General features: G+C 56.1%; 1 protein-coding gene and 2 pseudogenes across 1 annotated transcript, besides 8 other annotated features; all 3 read left to right on the plus strand.

The window, feature by feature from the left end:
• Window positions 1-6,488: a sequence feature (areas not merged during assembly with more than two copies in the genome that could not be assigned to a particular haplotype).
• Tc00.1047053506323.10 lies at window positions 4-6,588 on the plus strand (annotated as a pseudogene).
• Window positions 1,086-1,133: a microsatellite.
• Window positions 6,489-7,522: a sequence feature (areas merged during assembly that could not be assigned to a particular haplotype. This can correspond to areas where the two haplotypes were merged or to regions with more than two copies in the genome that were merged during assembly.).
• Window positions 6,791-7,229: a mobile genetic element.
• On the plus strand, window positions 7,379-10,168 carry Tc00.1047053506323.30 (retrotransposon hot spot (RHS) protein, putative; the record flags this gene model as incomplete). The annotated part of the gene is made up of 1 exon (XM_802905.1): window positions 7,379-10,168. One exon carries the CDS (start codon window positions 7,379-7,381, stop codon window positions 10,166-10,168), a length of 2,790 nt encoding a protein of 929 aa, XP_807998.1.
• Window positions 7,523-10,362: a sequence feature (areas merged during assembly that could not be assigned to a particular haplotype. This can correspond to areas where the two haplotypes were merged or to regions with more than two copies in the genome that were merged during assembly.).
• Window positions 10,204-10,233: a sequence feature (AT_rich).
• Window positions 10,363-11,250: a sequence feature (areas merged during assembly that could not be assigned to a particular haplotype. This can correspond to areas where the two haplotypes were merged or to regions with more than two copies in the genome that were merged during assembly.).
• Window positions 11,251-14,665: a sequence feature (areas merged during assembly that could not be assigned to a particular haplotype. This can correspond to areas where the two haplotypes were merged or to regions with more than two copies in the genome that were merged during assembly.).
• Window positions 11,663-13,789, plus strand: Tc00.1047053506323.40 (annotated as a pseudogene).

Consider the following 14,665-nt stretch of genomic DNA (forward strand, 5'->3'; position numbering starts at 1 on the left):
ACTGCTACGTGGGTGTGACATTCAGCGGCGTGGGAGCTGTGCTGACGTTCTCCCTTAACAGTATGCCGCTGCATCTCCCCATCAACATCACGCTCACTGGGTGCACATTCCGTGACGGAGCTGCGCTGCAGTTTGTTGGGGGTGCTGAGGCGGCCGAGTCGGCCGGCGTCTTGATCCGCGTGAGCCAGACGGTGATGCGGTCCTCTGTCGTTATTTTTGCACTCGCCCTCCCGCAGCACTGCGACATCGCCGTCACGGAGGTTGACGCGGTACAGTCCTCCGCGGTACAGTTGCTGGAATCTGTGAACAACTTGTGGAGCGTTATGATGCTGAGGGACGTCGTGTTGAGTGTGTCCTCGCTGCTGGTCAGCAACGTCAAAGCGTGTGCATTTGGTTACTTTGCGTTTGGTTTGTACTCTATTGGGACACTGACGCTGGTGGGCGGCAGCTCGTTTTACGCGCGGTACTGCAGCCTTGATGGGTACGAACACCTGTTTTACGTGAAAATCCTCAGTGTCAGTGATCGCTCTGTTTTTGCGCTGCTCAACAATACGATGGACTCCGGGACAAGCTTCTTGTATCAGAAGCAAATCTTTAGCGTGTCGAATCACAGCGTGCTGCGCGTGGTGGGGAACAGCGGTTCCGTGTCCTACGCCATCTATTCACTAAGCTTTTTTACCGTCCAGCGGTCAATCTGGTTGGATTGGCGAGACAACGACGTGGGATTGGGAGCGATTTTCAAAGTATGGGATTCTGCTTTTGTGAGCATTGACGGCAGCAGTGTTGTGACGCTGACGGGCTGCAAGATGGGCTCGATGGGGTTGTCGGGACCACTGCTATTGCGTGCTAACGTTGGCTACCGGTTTGTTGCTGGGTGCCTGACGGTTGCGGGACGTGTGCTGACGACGGCGGCTGAACTGGAGCTGAATGGCATCACCAACGTGACGACGGTTGCTGCGTGCGGGGAGTGCACGAGGGACGGCGACTGCTTTGCTCCGCTGACGACGGCGGTCATTGACTGCAAGTGCCAGTGCGCTGCTGGAGGGCACGGCGATGTGTGCCTCCCTGCGCCTGTGCCTGCTGGCCCACCGCCACCACCAATGCTGCTCCCACCACCGCCACCGCCGCCGCCGGCTGGTGGATGCATCAGCGACATGGTGTACCCCGAGGTTGCGCAGGCTGTGGGCAGCGGGCTGTCGTGGCTGTGCTACCGCAACGTGACGTTCAGCGGGGGCGGCATGATCCTGACGGTGCTGATTGGGGCGATGACGGGCGACGTGGCGAACGTCACGTTTGATGGATGCACGTGGAGGGACGGCGCCGTGCTGGTGCTGTTGGGCAACGCGTATGCCGCTGTGGGGTCGCTGAACATCGTTGTCGCCGGCAACACGTTCGATGACGCGCTGCTCAGCCCGGAGGGTAGGTTTCCACCGCGCACGAAAATCACGATCAGCGGGAACCGCTTCACGGTCACGAGGCTGATCTCTCGGCCGGGTTTGGACGTTGACAGCCCGTCGTGTGTTGCGATGAATGGGCTGGTGATCAGCAACGACTCCGCGGTGGTGCTCAGTGGCAATGTGTTTCAGACCGTGACGGCATCGTCAAGCGCCATTCACGTTGTTGGATCTCCGCTTAGGGTGTTGTGGCGCTCCCTGTTTGCTGTGATGGGCAACACGTTTCATATGGCCGGCGGTGACGGTTCTCTGATATATATTGGGGGCTCTAGACATTCTTTGTCGCTGGATGTACTGAACAACTCTGCCGTGGTGATCCGAGGCAACGTTGTGTCGAGTCAGGTGCAGTGCGTCATTTTTTTGCGTTGGGCCTTAATTGTGGAGTCTTTTTCGGCGGTTGTGTTTCAGGGCAACGACATGCAGAGAAGCTTGGCTGTTTTTTACTCAAAATTTCTTTCCTACATCTACTACAACTCCTGGCTGCAGTTGAGCGGCAACCTCTGCCGTGAATCCCCATCGAAAGCCTTTGTATACATAGACTACACGGTGAATCTCCGCGACTCCACGGTGTCTGTGTCTGGCAACCGATTTATTTCCAGCGCTGGCACGCCGACAGTTCTGTGGATACCTACAATTCCCAGAGAACTCACGAACGGAGCGATTGTGGCCGTATGCAACACTGTGAACGGCGAGGAGAGGGTGCAATACGTCATCCCGTCCGTGTACAATGTCACCATTTCGACCTGCAGCGACCCATGCACTATTGCGGCATCGTGCTTCCCCGCGTACACGACGACGGTCTCGAGTGATGGCTGCGCCTGCACGTGCGCTGAGGGCGGCTACGGCGATGCGTGCCTGCCCGTTGCTGTTCCCGAGCCACCGAGCACCGACGGCGCCGACTTGTGCGTGCGCGACGTGAGTGTGGATGTGGAGGTGAACGCCGGTTTCGGGACGTCGGTGGTGTGCTACGTGTGTGTGACCTTTGCGGCGGACGTCGTGGTGGACGTGGGCTTGATGTCGGGGAGCGTGCGCAACGTGACGCTGGTGAACTGCACGCTTGTGGGCGGAGCGAGCCTGTACGTTGTCGGGTGGCGGTCCGACCCGCCTGCTGGCCAGCGTGCCGATGTGCTGATCAGCGGTCTTGAGTCGCGCTCCGGCGGCGTGGTGGTGGCGAACCGATTTCCGTCGGGCTCGCGCGTCACTGTGGTGGACTCGGTGCTGATTGCAGAGAAGCGCGTTGCGTACCGCGGCGCCTACGACCTTGGCGATGCGTCCGCGTGCCTTGTGGTGCACAACGTGAATCTGACGGGGAGCGTGTTGACCATTGCGCGCACGCAGGTGGCGGCGGTGTTCCGCGACGCTGTTGGCGTGTTGGTTGTTGGCGGCATGGCGCTGTCGTCGCGCGGTGCGCTGTACTTGGACGGGCTGTCGGTGCAGACGGCGCTGGGGCTGTGCGTGTCGGTGGAGGGCGGTGTCGCGGCCAGCGGCGGCTCCGTGGTGGCGTTTGTTGACAGCGACTTTCTGCTGTGCAAGCACGCGGTGTCTGTGCGCGGGGCTGTGAGCGTGTCGGGCTCCGCCGTGGCGCTTGTGCGGAGCGACTTTGCGTCGACGGAGGACTACGCGGTGGCGCTTTATTCGACGGTGAGTCTGGCCGGCGGGTCGATGCTGCTGCTGAAGGGCAACGTGCACGACGGCGTCTCGAGGGAGATGCTCTACGCCGCTGGAGCTGTGACCGCTGCTGGGAGCACGCTGAGCTTTGTGCGCAACCGAGCGCTGCTGCCGCGGATGCTGTCGGTGAGCCTGTCGCTTGCGGCTGGGGCGCATTTGAGGGCGGCGTGCAACGACGCTGGTGGGCGAGTCCTGTCGACGGCGGAGGAGTACGCAGCGGCAGGTTTTGGCGACGCTGGGCGCATCGACGTTGTTGGGTGCGACGTCTGCGACGGGGACACGTACTGCTACGCGCCCGGGACGGCGACGGCGAGCATGAGGAACGGTGTGTGCGTGTGCGAGTGCGGCAGCGGCGGGTACGGCGCGGCGTGCGTGCCTGTGGGAGCTCCCGCGCTGCCGCCCGCTGTGGGCACTGCGTCGAGTGTGTTCGTCCGCGAGAACTTGACGGTGCGGTCGGTGTTCGTTGTGCCTGCCGGCGCGAGCGAGGTGACGCTGCGCCACGTTGTGCTGGACGGCGTGAGTACTGTGCTCTACGTGCCGTGGATGGCGCGGGACGGCGTGCGGATCGTTGTGCAGAACGTGTCGCTGCTGAACGGTGCCGTGCTGTACGTGATGGGTGGTGGAGCGTTGGGCGGTGGCGGCGGGGAGCGACGAGAGCGGGCCGGTGGAACTGTCGGTGTGCGATGTGGAGGCGCTGAACGGTGCGCTTGTGCTGACCGGCACGTATCCCGCGGGGTCTGTGCTGACGGTTACGGACTCCCTGCTTGTTTCCGCGAGGCCGACGCCGCTTGTGTATCTTCCCGGCTCACAGTCCTCGCCGTACGCACCGGTGCTGGTGCTGTCGGGCCTGCGGCTCGTGCGGTCCGTGCTGGTTGTGTCCGACGTTGCTCTCGTGACGGTGATGACTGGTGGGCGGACGGTGGTGGTGGACGGCGCGGTGCTGGAGCTTGTCGGTGGCGGTGTTGCGCTGGACGCGGCTGTGTTCGGTGGCGAATATGCGTTGTACGCGAGTGCGCGCGTGGTTGCGTCGGAGGGCGCTGTGCTGCGCGTGTCGGGGAGCCAGGTGTACGCCGCGCATGGATTGGTGTTCGACAGCGGGGCGGAGGCCAACGCGTCCGTCGTCGTAGTGAATGACAACTTCGGTGCGCTGACGGATGGCGCGCTGCTGGTGCTGCGGGGGTCGGCGTCGTTTTTGTCCGGGTCGTGGCTGTCGGTGCGCGGCAACAGCATCAGCGGCAGACTTCTGTCTGTGCCGTCGTTCCCGCGCAGTGCGGAGCTTGTGCAGAGCACGCTGACGCTTCACAAGAACGCTGGCAGCGGGCCCGTTGTGATGGACGGCACCGTTGCGCTCGGGGGCGCCGGCGGAAAGTTTGTCGTGGGGTGCCTGACGCTCAACGGGCAGGCGCTGCAGCCGATGGAATACAGGTCCGCCGGCATCATCGGGGAATTCCGCCCCGTGGCGTGTGGCGTGTGCGACGCCGACGTGCGCTGCTTTGCTGCTGCGACGAGGGCGATGTCGGGGTCGTGCGGCTGTCGCTGTGCTGAGGACGGGTACGGGCTCGACTGCCTGCCGGTGTACCTGCCGCACGTGGACGGGTGCAACCGCACGCTCGCCCCGCCACTGCTGAGCCACACGGCGGCGCCGACGGAGACGCTGACACCGACGCCAACGTGGACGCCGGGCATGAGCGCGACGCACTACAGTCCGACGGAGACGCTGCAGGTGACAGAGACGGTAGCGCTGTCACCCACGCGGACCCCGACAGCGTCGGTGAGCAGCACTTTGTGGTGGAGCGACGTGGCGTGCCCGACACTCGCCGTGACGACGACGGCGGCTGGTGGGAGCCTGACGCAGAACGACATTCGCGGCGGTGGGAGCGCCGTCCCGACACGGCTGATGGTGGCGCTGCCGCCGCCGTTTCGCTGGGCAGGCGAACCGCAGCTCGGCACGCACCTGAGCTTCGTGCCTGTGTCGACGGTGCAGCCGCGCGGGTTCGGCGGTCCGTGGGGAGCGATGCTGCGCAACGCGACGTGGGTGCGCAACGCGACGAATCCGTCCACCGTCCTGGAGCTGGCTGTGCCCGTGCACCGCGGTTACTTCATTGGTGCCGACGAGACGATAGTCATTCGCTGCGACGCTGTGGCGGTGTTTGGCGGCTGCAAGGGTGTGCTGCTTGGGTCTTTCACGATCGCGTCCGACACGCTGCCCGCCGCTGCCAGCGCCCTCTCGGCGATCACCGGCGTTGTTGCGGGTGCGACGGCTGTTGCCGTGGTGGTGACCGGCGGGCTGGGCTCCGTCCTGGAGATGCAGGCGCTCGGCGTGTTTGCGAGGATGTCGTGCGCCTCGGCGCAGGAGCGTGCGAGCACCGTTGCGCTGCCGCACTTCCTGCCGGTGTTCGCTGCCCTTGATCCGCTGTGGATGGTGGTGGGCAACGCGCTGCTCGCCGCTGTGTTCGGCTGCGTGCACTACGGTGTGACGGCGGCCTTCCAGCGGTGGCGCGGCGTGGACGCGGCGAGTGCGTGGGCGGCGATGCGCTTCCCGAGCCTGACGTACGTCGTGGCTCACGCGATGCACCTCGGCATATTCTTCGGCTCCGTGTTTGCACTGGCGATGCCCGACGCCCGCGTGCAGCACCGCGTGATCGGTGTCGTTGGCGTGCTGTACGGAGTGGCGTTCCCTGCTGGCGTGTGCTACTTCATTGCTCGCTACACGGGCGCGAGCTTCACGAGGTACTGGCAGTTTTCGAGGAAGCCGCTGCACGAGCGCCTGCTGTACCCCGTCGGGTATTGGCACCCCGCGGCGCAGCAGCGGATGTACGGCGGCATGCTGACGAGCATGAGGGGCAGCCACGTGTACTGGTGCGTGTTCCAGCTGTCGGTGCTGTGTGTGGTGGGCCTGATTGCTGCTGTGCACTCGCCCGTGGGAGGCTGCCACGTCCTGTACTTCTGCATGGCGGCTGTGCTGCTTGCGGGTGCGGGCGTGGTTGCCTTCACGAACATGATGCGCTCGTCCTTCCTGACGGTGATGCAGACTGCGAGCTTTGTGCTGCTTGCGGTGCTGTGCGTGGTGAGTGCGGCCAACCATCTTGCGCCGAGCGACGGCGGAGCGAGGGCGTACGCGGCGAACGTGCTGCTGCTGACCGCTGTGGTGCTTGCGGTCACTGTGTACGGCGTCGTTGTGTGGCACGCGGAGGACTGCCACTGGCAGGAGCTGCGCGAGCCGCGGCGTGGCGGGCTGGAGGCGCTGCTGCGCGATGACGAGGAGAGAGACGAGGAGACGCAGAAGCTCCATGAAAAGACGTCATCTTCGTATGCCTTAGGCACCACCGTTGCGTCGTCGTACCGACCACCCGCACAGCAGGAGCTCATGGCCGGTGACACCCGCTCAGATGCACAGAGCCTGTTAGACCATGCATCCAGTGCGAGCTGCAGCATTAATTATGCTCCTCTGGAGATGTGGAGATGATGATTTTTTGCTTGAAAAATTTATCGCAGTTTCTCCTTTTGGGGGTGGAAAGGCTCCGCCCCCCCAACAGTATCCGTACGCGGCGAGACGACAAAAAGCCCCTCGCAGATGCGGCATAACGTGGACGCGTCTGGCAGGCATCTTCTCTCTTTCCATCATTCATAGATTGATTGGGTGGTTGATTTGTTGCTTTTATTTTATTAAGAGCCTGTGAAGAGAATGATCGCGGGAGGTCTGGCATACTTAATGAATGTGCGTAAATCCTGATAATTGAATGCTTTTCTTTTTGGTGCTTTCTACCGTATGAATATATTGGGAAGTACACGACTTTAGGGGCGGGGAGCCGATAGAGGCTAGATGTTTTTTATTTTTACCATCTTATCCACCCACTTTTGATTCCCACCATGCGGCGGGTTCTTGTGGTTGGAGGACCGCAAAGTCTGCCATTTCGTCAGTAAATATATTAGATCCTATCTGAGTACAAAAGGCTGCGTGAGCGGCCAAAAGAATATATACATATACATATATAGTATCAGGAGAAAACATGTGGTAAATTAACTTCCTATGTGTTGCCCCTTTTCCTATGTTGTCTGGTTTCTTTACATAAATTCAGGATCCAGCCAGCGGTCAAGAAGATTATTCGAGCTCAATATTTACTCTACCCTGTGTGGATGACTGAATTGCTGTGGCTCTCTGTCATGTATGTGCATTTTTAATGCCTATCATTCTTTTCTTTGGGTGGTTATTGTTCAGCTTTAACTCAATCCAACTAAGAAAACAAGGAGAAACAATGTCTGGAAGGCCCGAGGAAGGACTTTACGATAATGAGGAAATTCAAGCGCCTACTGTCCCGCAGGGAGATCGGAGGAGAGCGAGGTCGGAATTTGAGGGTGACACAGATCACTCCTCTGCGAGTCGCAGAGGATTGGAGGAAGCGCGGCGACCACAGTGGACCATGAGAAGCACCGTAAAGGACATCCTGCTGGAGGGAAGCACTCTCAGCACCAACATGAAGCTGAATGAATTCCTTCGGAGCAACTTGGGTGGCAGGGGAGTTGTGGACACCAATGAGAACGTCGCTATGGAGATGTTTGTTCAGGATCCCGAGATGTTTATCCAAAACGAAAGGTTATTACGCATAATAAAGGCATCGCTGTCATACCAAGAGCTGGAGGCCATTAATAAGCTTCATCACGAAGATGTGCTCTCTCTCGAGCAATGGAGGGACTATGAAGGAAAGGATACAGTCACTCCTCTTGCGAGGAGAAAACTAAATGGAGTTCTCATTCAGATACTGACAGAGGAAAAGCTTGATGCGGAAGAAAGGGCAAGGCGGGAACAGCAACAAGTAATATTTAACTTATATGCTAAGATCGAAGATTTGTTGTTTGGAGGGAGAGTTCGCCTCATCGACATAAGCCTGAATGATTTTCTTACGATGGAATTTGACGGCAGAGGCATTTTGCGCGCCAATCGGAATGTCTTACTGGAGGAGTTTTTTATTGATCCCACGAAGTATATCCGCGATGCGGGAGTATTGAACGAAATGCAGGCATCAGGTCACTATGCGAGGATAGAGAAGACTGTAAGGGATGAAATGGATTTGGAAGAAGTTGTACGCAGGCTTCACGAGAATGGTGTCAACAACCTACTTGGGTGGTCATTAGCTGCTGAGGAGGTAAAAGCATGTGCTCGAGACAACAATAAAAACACATTGGATGCAGCCCTTCATGAAGCGAGGAAGCCAACAACGACAATTGCACCGATATACCTGGAGGGATGCTACGAGTCTGTGCACAATGCGAGTTGGCACCATGTCGTGGAAGTTCCTGATGGCGAGGGGACGGGGACGGGAATAGGGATGGAAGTGAGGGAAGGGGAAGCACCGCAGTCATGGTCGTACAAGGCGGTTGGCTACACTCTCGAAAAGAATGACGCTGTGGAGCAATTCGGCGCAGAGCGTCTCAAGCTGACGGTGCTCACCTCGGACAAGGGATGGCCGTACACGTGGGGAGAAGGGCTGAATGAACTTATTCCTGACTGCTATGTGAACTGTGAGGTGGATCGAGTGTGGCAGATCGTCAAGGGCGATCTCACCGGATGGTTCAGCAGTCACGAGAAGAACAAACTTTCGCCTGATCCGTTTATGTTGATTGGGACGCCCGGGATCGGGAAGTCGATGGCTGCCGGTTCGTACCTCCTCTACCAGCTGCTGCACTACGATGCGAAGCGACTGCAAATGGTTGCGTACGTTATTGGGAATCGAAAATTTCTTTTTGACAAGACCGCCAAAACGGTGGAAAAATACAGTGCGGCGTCTAATATCGTGCATACTTTGCGCAGTTTCTCTCGGCGTGGGGTGAAAGGGTATATTATCTACGACGTGGCATTGAAGGGTCATCAAACGTCTACTGCTTTGCCTTGCGAGGGATGGGGCATGATTGTGGTGACATCACCGAACAAAAACAACTACGAATCGTGGGCGAAGCTGGTGGAAGCGGAAAAAATCATAATTAATTGCCCTGACGAGAGCGATGTGAGGGCAATGTGCATTTGGATGAAGCGCAATCGGCGGCTTGAGGAGGAAGAAGCGGACTACTGGAAGAAGGTGAAGGATCGCATGGATAAAGTGGGATCGCTTCTTCGCTACATCTTTGATGACAGCGAATACAAATCTCGGCTTGTCTCGTGCAAAAGTAAAGTTAAATCAATGAACCTTTTTGCTACCCACTATTACTCTATTTTGGGGACTAATGAAGTGTGCGATGATAACCACATCTCTCACAAAGTTGTAAAGGTCGTACGAGTACGAGGAGGAAGCAATTTAGAATTGCCTTACAATGCACTGATGTCTCCTTATCTCGGAAATTTAGTGACATGCAAGTTGGCGGAGTTAATGGCGCCGAATAATTTTATTTTACTCGTATTGGCTATTAAGGACGATCTCTTATCAAAACCCCTTGAAAAGCATTCCGTGTTTACTTTTTTGAGCGAGGCCTTTGTAAGTGCAATAATACCGAAACTCAGGGAGCTGAAAATAGAAGAAGATGCTCCGCCACACCGCTGTGCGTTGGAATTGTATCCACATGAGCGCCCTCTCAAGCCCTGTATTTTCCAGTGCCTGGAAAAATTTAAAAAGAAGATTAATATAGAGTATCGGGTGCTGTACAAACCGGTGGCTCAAAACTTTCCGTTGGTGGACGCCTTTTTCTTTGTGGACTCAAATCCGAAGACGCTGGTTGGGCTGCGGATGACTACGGCGGGTGAGCATCACACCACAACCAGCGCCGTGAGGCAGTTCAAGGAGCGTATGGAGAGTTATTTTAATGGTTGGGAGGAATTTTCTGAGGGATTGTCGTGGAATATTATTTATATACAGCACGCAGACAGCACGCCGATGATTGAATGGCAGAGATGTGGTCCCGTCGTTACCGATAATTTGAGCGACGCTGAAAACGAGATTGTGGCGTTCTGGGAGGAGGAGGTGCACCAGTACCAAGTGTCTGTATCATCCAGAGACTTTAAAGGAAAAGAAGAAGCTCCCCCAACTGTGGAAGAACAACAACAGGAAACAGATTAGGAAATGAAAAGTGAAAGAGACATTTTGATTTGTGGTAAATTTTTTTTTGATATATATAAATATATGTAGACACTTGTGTCTGCATACGTTGCGGGTGCACCAGCATCAGGCGGCAGCACGGCACAGAAGTGTTAATAATGTTCAACGCGAGTGATAACAGCAGTGACAGAAGAAAATTAGGGAGGGATTGGGGAAATTTATATTTTTGGTGAAAAACATATATCGAGTTGTTTAATAAATGTGAATGTTTGTTTTCTTATACGGCACCGGTGCACCATCCCCTTTGGGAGTAAGACGCACAGATGCCAAAAAAATTACAACGCGATGTTCATTCACAACGACAGAAAAACAAATCAGGGATGCAAGGGGCATTTTAATAAATGGTAAGAAAATATTGAAGGATTTTTTTATTTATGTGAATCTTTCCGTTTGTATACAAGACGTAATAAGAGAATTGCTCTGTTATTAAGGAATTACTGTCTTTAGCTGCATCGTAGTGTTGATACGTTTTCCATTTTATTCTATTTTGTTATAGGACCGATCATTGAGTAAAGCATCTTTAAGGGGTGGACGAGGAGTAAGTTCCATTGGGAAACAATGCACTCCGTGTGAACGCATGGAGTGAGGCGGCGCGTTGTGGCTGGGTGAGGATCCGCTTCCGCGTGCGGCTCTTTGGGTGGTTGCTTGCTCCGCGTGCGCTGTGTGTTGGCTGCGGGGCTGTGGCCGTATCCCTTTGGCCGTGGGATTGAACTGGAGGCGATGGTGGCGTTTCGTCTCTTCTCCTCTTCCATGGCGGGTGGCTGCTGGCGGTGTGTGTGTTTGTTGTGTGGAGGGCCGAATCCTCTCACCCGCGGACTGACGGCACTGCGATGGTGTTAGTGTGTGAGAGGGCTGGTGTGGAGTCGCCGGTCAGGGCGAGGGCCGTGGCGGTGTTTTTCCAGTTTGTCGTTTTTTCCTTCCGTGCGCTTTTTTTTTTTTGCTGCTTCTTGCTTTTTTCTCCTTTAATCCTCTCCTCTTGTGTTTCTGCGTGGAGTAGCGGCATGCTCACGGGCCATGTTGATTGTGAGTGCGCCTTGGCGGCATCCATCCATCACCCTCTGTCTGTCTGTCTGTCATTCCCTGTTGGATGTGTGGCGTGTTGCACCGCGCGAGGGCTGGCCCGCACACACCGACGGCTCGCCGTGACGCCCGCGATGGCCGGTGCGGGGTGGCGGTGCTCGCTGTCTCATCTCTTTACTTGGCTTGTTTTCCCTTTTCCCTCTACCTCTTGAACACAGACACGCTAGGAAAGAAAGCAAACAAGACGCTACTCGCCACTGTGAAATTGTAAGGCTCTGAAAGCCAACAGCACACACACACCGCCCACACACACATATTTATATGCTCTAACGTGTTGCTGCTGTGGTGGCATCCCGCACACACAACCGTCGCCGCGTGAGCGGATCCAGCGGAAGGAGGAGGGAAGGAGGAGAGAGTGAGCCGCAGAGGCCCAACATGTTCCGGTGTGTGTTTGCTTCCACGGTGCTGCTCCTTCTCGTCGTGATGATGTGCTGCGGTGGAGCTGCGACCGCTGGTGTGGGAAGTAATGCTGATGCTTCAACTCCTTCTGGGTCGAAATTGACGGGTGCCATTGCTGGAGAGGGAGTGCTTCAGGGGATGTTGAGGGGCTGCAACGGGTCGATCTATTTGTGCCGCAGACGACGCAGGTGCTGGCGAAGAAGGGGACTGACTCAAGTGGGAGGGATTCATTTGTTTCACCCTCTCTCGTCAGTGCTGGTGGAGTAATTGCTGCTTTTGCCGAAGGTCACATAAATGCCAAAAACCCCATACCGAATCAACTAAGCCGTCTTTTGATGTTGTTGCGGGGTACATCGACTCTTCGTGGGAATGGCCCACTCTTGTTGGTGAGGTCAATAAAGAAAGAATGGCGGGCACACACTGTGCTTGGTAAAGCGGAGGGAGAGGGGAGCTTGGATGTTGTGCTCCGCCCCACAACAATCACGAAGGGCGACAAGGTGTTTCTTCTTGCGGGAAGCACTGCCTTGCCCTATGTAAATGGGAGTTGGGAAGAGGGCAGCTTGGAAATAAAACTGGTTGTTGGTGAGGTCACGAATCCCACGGGCGACGAGTCGAGTAAACGGATCAAATGGGGCGAAATCAAGTCTCCGTTGAACGAGAGTACTATTGCCGCTCACAAAGGTAAATTGACGGAGTGCCTTGCTTCTGGTGGCTCAGGTGCTCTGATGGAGGATGGCACCATTGTGTTTTTTCTGATGGCGGTGAATGAAAAAAATGATGGCGTTTACTCCATGATTATTTACTCGAAGGACAACGGCAGCAGCTGGGCGCTCTCTGAGGACATTTCCCCTGCGGAATGCCTTAACCCCGCGTCACCGAATGGGAGGGATCAGTTCTCATGATTGTTGACTGCGAGAGCAGCCAGAGGGTGTACGAGTCGCGTGACTTGAGGACAATGTGGAAGGGGGCTGTCAGAAGACTCCCGGGCATTTGGGTCAACGCACCATCAGGAGCCTATCAGAAGGAAGGCCTGCGTGTGGAAGCCCTCGTCACCGCGACCATTGAGGGAAGGAGGGTCATGCTGTACACCCATAAAACTAGCCATCCCTTGGAAACGAGTGAACCCAATGCGCTCTACCTTTGAGCCACGGATAGCAACCGCACGCTTCACATCGGACCGGTTTCTGAGGACAGTGTTGTGAATAAGACGCTTGACAACACCATGCTGTACTCGGATGATGCGTTGCACCTTTTACAAGCGAAGGGAGATCATGAAAGCACAGCCATTTCACTTGCCCGCCTGACGGAGGAGCTGAAGACGATCAATTCCACCCTCAGTACTTGGGCAAAGCTTGACGCCTCCTTTTCCGAGTCGTCCACACCCACGGCTGGTCTGGTTGGATTCCTGTCCAATACGTCGTCCGGCGATGTCACGTGGAACGACGGTTACCGTTGCGTGAATGCATCCGTGACGAAGGCAGCGAGAGTCAAAAACGGGTTTAAGTTCACGGGGCCTGGGTCCATGGCAACGTGACCCGTGAACAGCCGGGAGGATAACAGACAGTACAGCTTTGTGAACCACAGATTCACCCTTGTGGCGACGGCGACCATCCACCAGGTTCCGAAGGGGAGCACTCCTCTGCCGGGTGCGGGTCTGGGGGACGGTCCCAGCGCGAAGATCATTGGGCCGTCGTACGGCATGAATAAAACGTGGGAGCCAGTGTTTGACGGCACAAAAACAGCATCGGGGAGCACGCGGGAGCCGGGGAAGAATACCAGGTGGCGCTCATGCTGCCGGACGGCAAGGGTTTCATGTACGTGAATGGTAAGATTGTGGGGAGCCCAGAGACGATACCAACACTTGAGACGCAGGGACATGAAATCACACAATTCTATTTTGGTGGAGGCGAGGGAGACATCAACAGCAATGTGACGGTGACGGAGGTCTTTCTGTACAACCACCCACTGAGTGTCGGTGAACTAAAAATGGTCAAGAAGAGCGACGATAAAAAAGGTAACGGTGACGGCTCCATGCGTGGGGGCGTTTCTCGGGTGCTTCTTCTGCAGCTGCTGGGTTTTTGCGCCTTTGTGGCCCTTTACTGAGAAATCGCGGTGAGGACTTCCTGCTTCCAGCGGGAACATATGCATCTGTCCACGCACTCTTTTAGGTAATTGTCGCTTTCTGTGGATGCACCGTTCATTTTATCTGGTTTTAATTTTATTTTACATCCCCTTCGCTGCGCAGAGCTCTTCCTCCATGCGGAAGCATGCTTTCCCCAGCGCCAGCACGGCGTTTTTTTTTTTTTTGTGGTCCTCCGACAACGGCGGGATCTACTCAGTGTTCTTGTTTTTGTTTGTTTGTTTGATCAGAGACGCTCTCGGCATTGTGTGTCACGCCGATGGCGCCGGCTAATAAAAGAGACAATGGAATGGGGGCACGAAACCACGCCGAGTGCCCCAGTGGAATATAAATAATGTGTGGGCACCGGGTGTTTAAACGACTATAACGAGTGTATCCTATTTTATTATCTTCGGGCAAGACACGCACACCAACGTGCAGCTTTTTTGTGTGTTTTTGAGTGAGTGCATAACGGAAGACGGATGTACACATTTTTTTCTTTTCAGCAAATGTCCCGCGGCTTTTTACAGCGTGGGCAGCCGTGCACTTTCGCGTTCCAGCAGTCATCTTGTCTGTTTGTTTTCTGATGCCCCGTTGTGGTTGTGTGTGCCCTCAGATGCTTTGTTTTCTGTGACTGTGGATAAGAACTTAATGACAATTACACGTTATAGGTATTGCAGTTTACTCCAGCGATGGGGTCCGTACCCTTTCGCGGTGCTGGGCTCTGGCTGCGTATAATATCTCTGCAGCAGGGCGTTGCCGCGAGCACGACGGAGACCAAGGTGACTTCACTCCCCGAGAAGGTTCCACGCCATGCCCGGTGCGGGGAGGTGAGGAGGTCTGCCTGCAGACTGTCGGAC

The sequence above is a fragment of the Trypanosoma cruzi genome, genomic scaffold (genome assembly GCF_000209065.1).
Source record: "Trypanosoma cruzi strain CL Brener 1047053516433 genomic scaffold, whole genome shotgun sequence".
Classification (NCBI taxonomy): domain Eukaryota; phylum Euglenozoa; class Kinetoplastea; order Trypanosomatida; family Trypanosomatidae; genus Trypanosoma; species Trypanosoma cruzi.